Source organism: Nerophis ophidion, linkage group LG18, assembly GCF_033978795.1.
Source record: "Nerophis ophidion isolate RoL-2023_Sa linkage group LG18, RoL_Noph_v1.0, whole genome shotgun sequence".
In the NCBI taxonomy this organism is placed as follows: domain Eukaryota; kingdom Metazoa; phylum Chordata; class Actinopteri; order Syngnathiformes; family Syngnathidae; genus Nerophis; species Nerophis ophidion.
In genome coordinates this window covers 26,621,786-26,634,848 of record NC_084628.1, presented here as the reverse complement: position 1 = coordinate 26,634,848, position 13,063 = coordinate 26,621,786, and the positions used below count along the sequence as shown (strand labels likewise).

General features: G+C 42.3%; 1 protein-coding gene across 1 annotated transcript in view; it reads right to left on the bottom strand.

Annotated features, from left to right (window-relative positions):
• gbe1b (glucan (1,4-alpha-), branching enzyme 1b) overlaps positions 1-13,063 on the bottom strand; it is a 260,449-nt gene that overhangs the window by 191,179 nt on the left and 56,207 nt on the right. The window contains exons 3-4 of the mRNA XM_061877862.1: positions 9,748-9,863; positions 2,461-2,586 (exon numbers count right to left, since the gene is read on the bottom strand). Coding sequence (XP_061733846.1) covers positions 2,461-2,586; positions 9,748-9,863 — 242 coding nt within the window. The remainder of the gene's footprint in view (positions 1-2,460; positions 2,587-9,747; positions 9,864-13,063) is intronic.

The following is a 13,063-nucleotide window of genomic DNA, read 5'->3' as shown; positions in this document are numbered from 1 at the left end:
AGAGTTGTGAAGGAGCAAAGATCTTCAATATTTGTATATGAAAATCGCAAAGAAATCTTCTGGAGGAGGATGACCCCCCCTACTGGTATTTGGTTTACAAACTTTCAGCCCCACCTAAAACAAAAATCACCAGCCACCACTGATTATGATGCATTCATCATTTTAGGTAAAACACAAGACAATACTTTCTTAACAGTATAACTGTAACCAGGAATAAGTCTTCAAGTAACAATATTCAAATACTAACTTTGTTGGGTAAGACAGAATTTGGTTTTATTCTGAATCCAGTGAAACAGATTGATGGCTTTAGCTGATATAATGACTTTCAAGTGTTCATACTGTATATGTTTAAGTATTTGGCAGACACTTTTATCCAAAGCAACATACATTAAAAATACATATAAAACAATCACTGTAAACATGATCGTTTACGGGAAGAATGTAATAGAAAATATCAATACAAAGTGTCAAGACAAAAAAAACTCTCTGCTTTTGCAGCAACAGAGATAAAGTCTATTGGTCCGTAAGATATATAGATATCTACTATATTCATACATTGTTAATGTAGGATATACACATGTATATATAACCTAATCATATTGTTTCTTCAATTTAAAAATAGCTGACCGTTTTTTCCCCTTCTCTGGGATTATTATTCCCAGTTTTGATCTTGGACGTCTGGTCACTTATAGCATATAAAAATATTCTATTATTGTTAAGCAAACTATGAACACACCAAAACATGTGTCCTTTATCATAGTTACACGTATGACAAAAAAGCGTGTGAAAATCAGTTGTATTCAGTGAGATAAAATGCGCTGACAGTTTATTGCTCCTGCCAAAAGAATTGCAGAGTGGAGTGGATCACCACTCCAAGATGGCGACCCCGCGTCTCGTCTCGTCAGCGCCAGTAGTGGTCGATGCTGCGTCTACTTATAAGATGTCTATGGTTCTAACGTTAGCAGTGAGTTTACAGTCTCACTGATTTAACTACACAACAAATAAAAGTCACATTACTCAGCCAATAAACGTTAGCTTAAATTCAAAACTTTGTGCATCTTCAAATGTCGAACGAAGTTGGAAGTTGTTGCGTCTCCGTCTATAATCTTCCAACCGCATGTTTGCATACGGTAATTCGTTATTTGTTGACCAAGTCGTTGTTTTAATACCCGAACAAAACTATTTTTGGCATAACTTTTCCTCACTGACGCTTTGTTTAAGAGCTCTTCTGTGTTGGTTTTCCTGCAATTTGATTGGATGAATGCTGTGTGACGAAACTAACGTGGATGTAATTTGATTGGCTGTTGTACTGACAGGTAGCGCACAGGCTGTCATCGCACACATGTTGACAAACACGCGTACACAATGGAAGATACGGAGCGCTCCTGAATAACTTTTTAATTGTTGGGTTTTGGGGAAAGTAGCGAGTCATGGCAAGTCAAAAGGCTCAAGTCCAAGTCAAGTCATTGATGTTAAAGTCTAAGTCGAGTTGCAAGTCTTTTTACATTTTGTCAAGTCGAGTCTAAAGTCATCAAATTCATGACTCGAGTCCAAGTCATGTGACTCGAGTCCACACCTCTGATATATATATATATATATATATATATATATATATATATATATATATATATATATATATACTGTATATATATATATAGATATACACATACATATATATGTATATATACATACACATATATACATACATACATATACATATAAATACATACATATACAGATATATATATAAATAAAAAATAAATATATATATACACATATACATACACATACACATACATATATACATATATACACACATATATATATATATATATATATATATATATATATATATATATATATATATATATATATATATACACATATATATATATATATATATATATACTGTATATATATACACACACACAAAAAGGCAGCGGGCTAACAGGTAGCATTTGTCAAGTAACAAAATATTTAACGCGGTGTAAAAAGAACAGCATGCTAACATTAGCATGCTAAAAGGTAGGATATGTCAAGTAACAAAATATTTAACGTTGATGTGTATACCTATTACATTAAAGAAGGCAGCGTACTAACATTAGCATGCTAACAGGTAGCATTTTTTGTCAAGTAACAAAATATTTAACGCTGTGTAAAAAGAGCAGCATGCTAACATTAGCATGCAAACAGGTAGCTTTTGGCAAGCAAACAAATATTTAACGTTGTGGTGTATACCTACCATAATAGATAAAAAGAGCAGCATGCTAACAGGGAGCATTTGCAAAGTAACGCAATATTTGAAGCTAAAGTGTATACCTGCAAAATTTGCGACCAAAAAAATGCTAACATATGTGCTGCGTGCCATTAAAAACTAGGTAGGGGACACCACTGGTCTATTCTATGCTAACTTTTCTACTTTTTGTTCCAAGTCAGACAAGGTGGAAATCCAAACCTTACAATGTACGGGTGCGGGGGGTCCCAGTGGATCCAGTCGTAGACGACACATTTGTTCTCCTTGGTCACATATTTGGCCCACGGTGAAATCCTATAGAGACGTTCCCCTGCCTTGGTGTGGACCACCACCTGGTACAAAACAACACAATCCAAACACTAGTTCAGAGACAGTGGGATTACACGAAAAACTGCTTCAGGTTGAATACAGTGGGTCTGGATTAATGAGTGCCTCATTCCTGTGAGAATCCTGCGTGCAAATGAAGCAGGTTGGTTAACTTATTCAGGACTAGGGATATATACCGTGTGCCGGTATTCTTTGGTACAGGTTCCTAACCGGGTCGATCCATGGAGACGGTTAAGATTCTGGACTAATGATATGGCTCTCGATATTTTTTTTTTTTGTCAATTACCAAAATATTACTCTTTGGTGCAAATCTGAAAACCTAATTTAAAAAAATGCTTTACATGCACAAAGTACCAAAATGTGACTTCAATGTATACTTACTAAATTATCTTAAAAATGCATTTGTCAAGTAACAACATCGATCCATCCATTTCCTACCGCTTATTCCCTTTTGGGGTCACGGGGGGCGCTGGCGCCTATCTCAGCTACAATCGGGCGGAAGGCGGGGTACACCCTGGACAAGTCGCCACCTCATCGCAGGGCCAACACAGATAGACAACATTCACACTCACATTCACACACTAGGGCCAATTTAGTGTTGCCAATCAACCTATCACCAGGTGCATGTCTTTGGAAGTGGGAGGAAGCCGGAGTACCCGGAGGGAACCCACGCATTCACGGGGAGAACATGCAAACTCCACACAGAAAGATCTCAAGCCTGGATTTGAACCCAGGACTGCAGGACCTTTGTATTGTGAGGCAGACACACTAACCCCTCTCCCACCGGGAAGCCCCAAGTAACAACATGTTTTACGCAAAGTTTTAAACCTACAAAATCAACTAAAAGAAGGCCCCATACTAACAGGTAGCATTTGTTAAGTACCAACATATATTACTGAGGTGCAAATCTGAAAAAATAGCTAAATATGATTAGCATCTACAAAGTACACCTCCTAAATTAGCTAATAAGGGCAGCATGCTGACATTAGCATGCTAACAGGTAGCATTCAACAAGTAACAAAATATTTGACGCTGAGGTGTATGCCTACTAAATTAGCTAAAAAAATTTACCTTGTTAACATTAGCATGCTAACAGGTAGCCTTTGTCAAGTAACAAAATATTTGACACCGAGGTGTATACCTACTAAATTAGCATGCTACCTTTTTTTGTTAACATTAGCATGCTAACAGGTAGCATTTGTCTAGTAACAAAATATTTGACGCTGAAGTGTTTACCTACTGAATTAGCTAAAAAAGGTAGCTTATAAACATTAGCATGATAACAGCTAGTATTTGTGAAGTACCAAAATATATTAGAGGTGCACATCTGAAAAACTAGTAAAATATGATTAGCGTCCACAAAGTACCAAAATATGACTTAGGCGTACAGCTCTTGAAAAAAATTACCTAAAAATGGCAGCATGCTAACATTAGCATGATAACAGGTAGTATTCAACAAGTAACAAAATATTTGACGACGAGATGTATACCTACTAAATTACCTAAAAAATTTACCTTGCTAACATTAGCATGCTAACAGGGAGCATTTGTCAAGTAACAAAATATTTGACACTGAGGTGTATACCTACTAAATTAGCATGCTAACCTTTTTTGTTAACATTAGCATGCTAACAGGTAGCATTTGTTTCGTAAAAAAATATTTGACGCTGAAGTGTTTACCCATTAAATTAGCTATGAAGGTAGCTTATAAACATTAGCATGATAACAGCTAGCATTTGTCAAGTACCAAAATATATTAGAGGTGCACATCTGAAAAACTAGTAAAATATGATTAGCATCCACAAAGTACCAAAATATGACTTAGGCGTACACCTCTTGAAAAAAATTACCTAAAAATGGCAGCATGCTAACATTAGCATGATAACAGGTAGCATTCAACAAGTAACAAAATATTTGACGCCGAGGTGTATACCTACTAACTTAGCTAAAAAAGGACCCCTACTAACATTAGCATGTTAACAGGTAGCATTTGTCAAGCAACAAAATATTTGACACCGAGGTGTCTACCTACTAAATTAGCAAGATAACTTTTTTGTTAACATTAGCATGCTAACAGGTAGCATTTGTCTAGTAACAAAATATTTGACGCTGAAGTGTTTACCTACTGAATTAGCTAAAAAAGGTAGTTTATAAACATTAGCATGCTAACAGCTAGCATTTGTCAAGTACCAAAATATATTAGAGGTGCACATTTGAAAAACTAGTAAAATATGATTAGCATCCACAAAGTACCAAAATATGAGTTAGGCGTACACCTCTTGAAAAAAATTACCTAAAAATGGCAGCATGCTAACATTAGCATGATAACAGGTAGCATTCAACAAGTAACAAAATATTTGACGCCGAGGTGTATACCTACTAAATTAGCTAAAAAAGGAACAATACTAACATTAGCATGCTAACAGGTAGCATTTGTCAAGCAACAAAATATTTGACACCGAGGTGTATACCTACTAAATTAGCTAAAAAAAAAGGTAGCATGCTAATATTAGCATGCAAACAGGTAGCATTTGTCAAGTAAAAATATATTCAACGCTGAGGTGTATACTTACTAAGTTAACTAAAAAAAGGTAGCATACTAAAATTAGCTAGCTAACAGGTAGCATTTGTCTAGTAACAAAATATTTGACTCATAGGTGTGTATCCCAACTGAATTAACAAAAAAAAAAGGCACCATATTAACATTAGCATGACAACAGGTAGCATTTGTCATGTAACAAAACATATTACTCTGAAGTGCACGTTTGAAAAAGTAATAAAAAATGCTTAGCCACCAATTTATTTTGTAGCGTTAACCACAGCGTGCGTCTGCAGAACACGGCTAAATCTGGCCCCTCCTGTGCGGTAACGACTGGCGCCGCGAGCCTCCTTTTCATTACCGCCAGGCCTCCTGGGGGTCGGCCGCTCGCTTCCTCCTCAGAAGAAACAGGATTATGGGGACAGAGCTGTGTGAATGGAGTGGCGTTCAGGTAGTCCTTCACACAAATTGGCCGGGGTGAGGCACATTAAAAGCTGTATGACGTGTTTGTGTGGGCGTTTGATCGTGTCAAGAATGCCGCAAAGCTCTAATTGGGCAGCGGGACAAAATGGGACGGAGGGCGAGCGCCTCCACATTGGAAGGGGGTTAGTTTTAAAGGTGGCGACGAGACAGCCGCTGACCGGCAGCGAAGGGTGCACAAGAAGCCATCTGCTTGGGGGACGGACCTCGACTGACAACAAAGCGAGGTCCGGAAGGTCTGTTCCACCTCGCTCCCTGACAACTGCAAGAGCAGTGCTTGCTCTCAGGTAGACAACTCGGGCTTTTAGCTCGATAGTCAGCACGCTCGGCTCTAGAGCCGGCAACCTGGGTCCGCGCTCCGGTCGGAGCAGGAGGAAAGGCACAATGCGGCGGAGAGAAAGTAAACAAAAGCTACTTTGGTGCCGTGACCCAGATGAGGGTGAGGTTTAGGGTTGAGCGTATGTTGGCAGGCTTTGTAGCCATTTTTGCCAACCTTGAGACCACCCAATTTGGGATATGGGGGCAAGGGGGGTGGGGACGGGCGGGTTATGTGGGCAAAATACCCCTTCCCCTTCGAGCTGTCCTGGATGAACTGAAATTATTTTCTCCAATCATTTTGGAACTTGCAAGCGTACTTTTTCTTACTCGTCGTTGCCATGTCTCTTCTTTGTTCTTCTGCTTCGTCTCTGTTATGTTTTTGGACATTACTACTTGCCGTAGTTTTGAAGCAATGCATCATGGGAATCCGGATGTTGTGTGTCACTGTATTAACGTGCCGGCTGGAATAAACACACGCTGAGAAATAGCTCCATGCCTGCCTACTTCATGGGTTATTGATAAACCTATGGATAACAGAAACCATTTATAATAGTCTCCTTTTCAGGGAAGAGAGGACGCTAAAGGCAGTGCCCTTAAGGCACGCCCCAAATATTGTTGTCGGGATGTAAATCGGGAGAAATTCGGGAGAATGATTGCCTCGGGAGATTTTCGGGAGGGGCACTGAAATTCAGGAGTCTCCCGGGAAAACCGGGGGTCATTCTGTAGCTAGAACGCTCATCCATCATGCCGACAACCCAGGTTCGAATGACTGGTGGAGCTAAAAAGGAAAGGACTAAACCAGATGGTGCTGTGACCTGGATGAGAGTGAGGCTTAGAGGGGTGAGTGTAACGGAGGCCAGCCAGCCAGTGTGGCTGGGCCATATGTACGTTGGCTAACCACGCTCCTTGACAAACTCAAGAGCGGTACTCAAGTAGATAACTCAGGCTTTTAGCCCGGTAGTCAGCACACTCGCTTATAGTGCCAGTCGGAGCAGGAGGACATACACGTTGTAGCCGAGAGAAAGCGCATAACCACTACGGTGGTGCTGTAACCAAGATGAGCTTGAGGTTTAGGGGTGAGTGTACATTGGCAGACCTACGATTTGATAGCTCTGTAGCTATCACACTCGTCTGTCATTCCGGCGACCCAGGTTCGAATGACTGGTGGAGCTAAGAAGGAAAGGACTAAACTAAATAGTGCCGTGACCCGGATGAGAGACAGGTTTAAAGGGGTGAGTGTAACGGAGGCCAGCCAGCCAGTGCGGCTGGGCCATGTGTACGTTGGCTAACCACGCTCCTTGACAAACTCAAGAGCGGTACTCAAGTAGATAACTCAGGCTTTTAGCTCGGTAGTCAGCACACTAGCTTCTAGTGCCGTTGGGCGCAGGAGGAAACACACGTCGTAGCCGAGAGAAAGCACACAACCGCTATGGTGGTTCTGTAACCAAGATGAGGTTGAGGGGTGAGTGTACGTTGGCCAACCTCAAGAGCTGTGCTGGCTATCGATTTGATAGCTCTATAGCAAGCACGCTCATGTGTCATGCCGGCCACCCAGTTTTGAATACCTGGCGGAACCGAAAAAGAAGGGACTAAACCAGATGGGTTACTGTGGTGCCGTGAGCCAGATGAGAGTGAGGTTTAAAGGAGGCCAGCAAGTGCAGCTGGGGCAGAAGTAGTGCTGGCTATCAAGTGGATAGCCCGAGCTTTTAGTTCAGTCGTCGGCGTGTTTGCCTCTACACCAGCGACCTGGGTTCGGGGGTTAACAGGGTGGGTGTGCGCTGGTAAACCTCACTCCCTGACAACTTCGAGGAGTAGTGTTTGCTATCGGGTTGCTAGCTCAAGGCTTTTAGCTCGGTAGCTAGCAGGCTGCTCTCTCACGTCAGCGACCCAGGTTCGATGACTGGGCAGTTTATTGCAGTGGTGCTGTGACCCAGATGAGAGTGAGCCAGTGCAGCTGTATGAGCAGTGCCGGCTATCGGGTTGATAGCTCAAGCTTTTAGCTCGTTAACGAGCACGCTCCTGTCTCATGCCAGCGACCCAGGTTCGATTGTCAGGCAGAACGTAAACCACATGGGTTACAGTGGTGCCGTGACCTGGATCACAGCAAATTTTAAGGAGGCGAGTTTAACGTAGGCCAATCAGTGTACGTTGTAAACCTCACTCCATGCCACCTTCAAGAGTAGTGCTGGCTATCCAGTAGATCGCTTGGGCTTTTAACTCAGTAATCAAAACGCTTGCTTCTCATGCCAGCAACCTGTTTTCGTGCCCCACTCAGAACCAAGTCGCTCGCATGATCCCAATGGGAGGGAAGTTTAGGGGTGTGTGGCTGGGCCACATTTACGATAGTAGATTTCACTCCTTGGCAGCAGCAGTGCTGGCTATCGGGTTGATAGCTCGGTAGCAGGCACGCTTGTCTCTCATGCCGGCGACCCAGGTTAGATTCCCGGGTGGAACAGAAAAAGAACGGACTGAACCAAACATTGGTGCTGTGACAAAGATGAGAACAAGTTTCAAGGGGTTGAGTGCAACAGTGGCCAACCAGTGGGGCTGGGCCAGGAGTAGTGCTGGCCCATGAGAGGAGAGCCTGGGCTTTTAGCTCGGTAGTCAGCAAGCTCGCCTCGTATGCCAATGACCTGGGCTTGAGATCTAAGGGGGTAACGGAGGCCTGCCACATGTATACGTTGGTAGACCTCACTCCCTGAAAACTTGAAGAGTAGTACCGGCTATCAAGTGGCTAGCACACTCGCCTCGAATGCCGGTGACCTGGGTTTGAGCTCCGCTGGGAGCAGTAAGAAAAATGTGGCTGAGAGAGAGTACGGAAACGCTAAAGTGGTGCCATGACCCGGATGAGATTGAGGTTTAGGGGTGAGTGTACATTGGTAAACCTCTGAAGCAGTGCTGGCTAGCGGTTTGATAGCTCAGTAGCTAGCAAGCTTGTCTCTCATGCCGGCAACTCAGGTGTGATTCCCAGGTAGAACAGAAAAATAAGGGACTGAATCAGACGGGTTACAGTGGTACCGTGACCCAGATTAAAGTGAGGTTTAGAGGGGTCAGGGGAAACTTGGTAAACCTCAGGAGCGGTGCTGTTTATTGGGTTTGATAGCTCAGTAGCTAGCATACTTGTCTCTCATGCCAGCGACCCATGTTCGATTTCCGGGTGAAACAGAAAAATAAGGGACTGAACCAGACGGGTTACAGTGGTGCCGTGACCCAGATTAGAGTGAAGTTTAGAGGGGGTGAAGGAAACTTGAAAAACCTTAAGAGCAGTAATGTTTTTTGGGTTTGATAGCTCAGTAGCTAGCACGCGTGTCTCTCATGCCAGCGACCCAGGTTCAATTCCCGGGTCGAACAGAAAAAGACGGGACTGAACTAGACGGGTTACAGTGGTGCCGTGACCCGGATGAGAGTGAGATTGAGAGGGGTGAGTGTATGTAGGTAAACCTCAGGAGCAGTGCTGGCTCACAGGGACTGAACCGGACGGGTTAAACAGTGATGACCCGGTCCCAAGGTGGCACCACCATGACTTCACCGTCCACGGCTAGCGTCTCATTTGAGGATTATTTGTCGTCCTGGGCACTTGTCGACAATGCAAAGCAGGAGGAGGCGTGTTTTGCATTTAACCTTGACACATTTTGCAAAGGAGCTAAAAAACAAATAATCTCCGGCAACAGCAGGTCTTGTTGTGCGCGGAACAAACAAGCGTCCTGCGGGAGCTGAAATGAAAACAAGCCTCTGTGGTGCACGCGCCATGATCCCCCTTGCCGCTTGTAGCGCCGCGCCAGCCTTAGAGACCCCCCGTTGAGGGCGTGAAGAAGCTGCAGGTCCATACCTTGAGCTTGGTGTTGTGATCCACAGCAGGAGCGCCGTTATGCCTGGCCGGAAGAACCAGCTCCCACTTGCCGTAATCTCGCTTGGCGTACGGGTGGGAGAATTTGTCCCAGCCATCTGTGGGGACATTCAGACACAAACGTGAGACGTAATCGAGCACAGAATGAAACACTGTGGCACACTTCCTATAGTCTATTCTTAACAATCAGGGGAGGAGAATCTTCTTCCTGTGAGATTTTCCAATTTGGTGGGAACAGTTGTTGAAGAAAAATTCAAAAAGGCATGTTTGGATGAATTTGGTGTGGCAGATTGGAGCAGAGCCAGCAGGCGCTGCCTCAGGTTCAACGACAGTCACCTCCCGAATGTGGTACTTTTGTAAGGGCACCGACCCAATTTGTCGTTACTGCTGGGCACTAGAGATGCGCGGTTTGCGGTCACAACCGCGGAGTCCGCGGATAAACCGCGGGTCGGGCGGGTGACGTGACGAAAAAATTGATTTTAAATAGATTCGGGCGGGTGGTGGTTGAACCAATTCGGAAATATATATTGTAATAATCCCAGGAATGTAGGCTCATAAAACTTCTTCGTTTGTTTTGTCTTTATTGCACGAGATGTAATACAACCACACAACGGCTCTCATGTCTCTAACACTTTTCCCGGGACAACGCGAACTCTCATTTCCTGTCGATAACGTCACTTCCCTATCTCTCCCGGAAGTCCCGCCCCACAGTCAAAGTCATTGGCTAACACCTCGTAGCCAGCCGCTACATTATACAGAGTTAAATGTTATGTTGAAGAGGTTCATTTAGCCTACTGACGTGTATTTATAAATGGTTGATTTATATAGGCTAGTAGGTAAAGTGTTGTACCTGACAACACTTGATGGTACAATCCATATAACACGTCACAGACAACGTCACGCTAACATCACGTGACACCTCTGATGAAGGCTGCAGAAGCAAGGTAGCCCAAACTTGTCAGGTACGACATTTTACCTTATTAGCCTCGAGAAATCAACCATTTATAAATAGTTAAATGTTGTTACCCACATACAAAAAACGAGCAGCACTCTTTGAAACAGTATGTGGGCATACTTTTATTTTGAAGTGTCTCATTTGGTCTGCCGACGGATGTAAGGAAGCTACTTCCAGGTATGGCCAACGAGGTATTTGTCATTTGTTGGTATTTTACTTGGTAAAATGTCTGATCCACACGCTGTGCATGTTATTATTTTTACGTTTGTAACGCGCTTTATTTATTACAGTTTTCACGGTGAATTTGAAGGGAAAGTAAGCCTTCAAATAAGTCAGTTCAAGAAAGCCATTGTGTCTGTGCTACTTGGAGGGAGTTACACTTTCTAAACTCACCAATGCCTTGCATCGTCTATATTAGATATATAACAACGGGCGGGTGGCGGGCGGGTGTGGCTTTGATGAAATGTTGGTTCAGGTGGGTTGCGGGTGGATGACAACTTTAGTGATGCGGTCGCGGATGATATAATTGCCTATCCGCGCATCTCTACGGGGCACAGATTCACGTAAATTCAAACGGTGCCTTATTTTGCTTTAGGCTGCAACTAACCACTACTTTGATACTCGACAAGCCATCAACTATCTTGACGATTATGTGACAAATCATTGACTATCTTGACGATTATTTGACTAATCCTAGACTATATTGACTATTATTTGACTAGTTAGGGGTGTAACGGTCCGTGTATTTGTATTGAACCGTTTCGGTACGGGGGCTTCGGTTCGGTTCGGAGGTGTATCGAACGAGTTCCACACGGACATCTTAAGTAGCGCACCGCACGTTGTGTAAACAATGCACACCGAGGCACCATTAATTGATTAACGTAGACTCAGACTTAAACAAGTTGAAAAACTTATTCAGGTGTTACCATTTAGTGGTCAATTGTACGGAATATGTACTGTACTGTGCAATCTACTAATAAAAGTTTCAATCAGTCAAAAAAAACAACAACACACAGCATGCTAGCAACCACTGGTAGATAGACTGACCACACCTCCTCTTTTCACGGGACATGTCCTCTTTTGCGGGGTTGTACAGGTGGAGTTTCTTAAATGCCTCAAATGTCCGGCATTTTAAGTAAGGATTGTGTGTATTTTCAATGTACATACAGGGTTAAGAAGGGGTTAAAAACAAAACAAAAAATGTGTACGCAGGCAGGCAACATTCGTGAGGGAGGGGGAGAGACAGAGACAACGAGAGACTTATGATAAACGCGCATGCGTCGCCAGGCTCAGCTTTTTACCCATGGATTTCAGATTTTATTTTTTAATATTTATAGCAGGGGTGTCAAAAGTGGGCCCAAGAGGCCATTTGCGGCCCACAGCTAATGGTTTAAAGGCCCACAACACATTCTAAAAATACTATTAAAATACACAAAAACGAACAAAAGTGAAATAAAAAAGCTTAAAGGCTAAATGTAATTTAGAAAAAGTTGCAACGTTAATATTGAATCAAAATCAATGTTATTATGAATTATTGACCTATCCAAGTTTACGGTTACTTCACATCAAATATTCCACTAAGAAAAATATTTTTGGTGGAAGATTTAGCAAATAAATAACCAGAGCATTTATATTTTGTTGTTTTGTTACCGTACCGAAAATGAACAGAACCGTGACCTCTGAACCGAGGTATGTACCGAATCAAAATTTTTGTGTACGTACCGTTACACTCCTACTAGTCGACAATCTTGACGATTACTTGACTAATTTATTATCTTAACGATTGTTTGACTAATGATCGACTATATTGACGATTATTTGACTAATCATCGACTACATTGATGATTATTTGACTAATCATCCACTACATTGATGATTATTTGACTAATCATCGACTATATTGACGATTATTCTACTAATCATTGACTATATTGACGATTACTTGCTTAATCGATTATCTTGGCGATTGTTGACCAATTATCGACTATCTTGACGATTATTTGACTAATCATCGACTATCTTGACGATTATTTGACTGATCATCAACTATCTTGATGATTATTTGACTAATCATCGACTATATTGACAATTATTTGACTAGTCGGCTATCTTGACGATTATTTTGACTAATCGACTACCTTGACGATTTTTTTTTTACTAATCATGAACTATATTGACAATTATTTGACTAATCATCGACTATCTTGATGATTATTTGACTAATCATCGACTATATTGACGAGTATTTGACTGATCATCGACTATGTTGACGATTACTGGCTTAATCGATTATCTTGACGATTGTTTGACTAATCATCGACTGTCTCGAGGACTATTCGACTA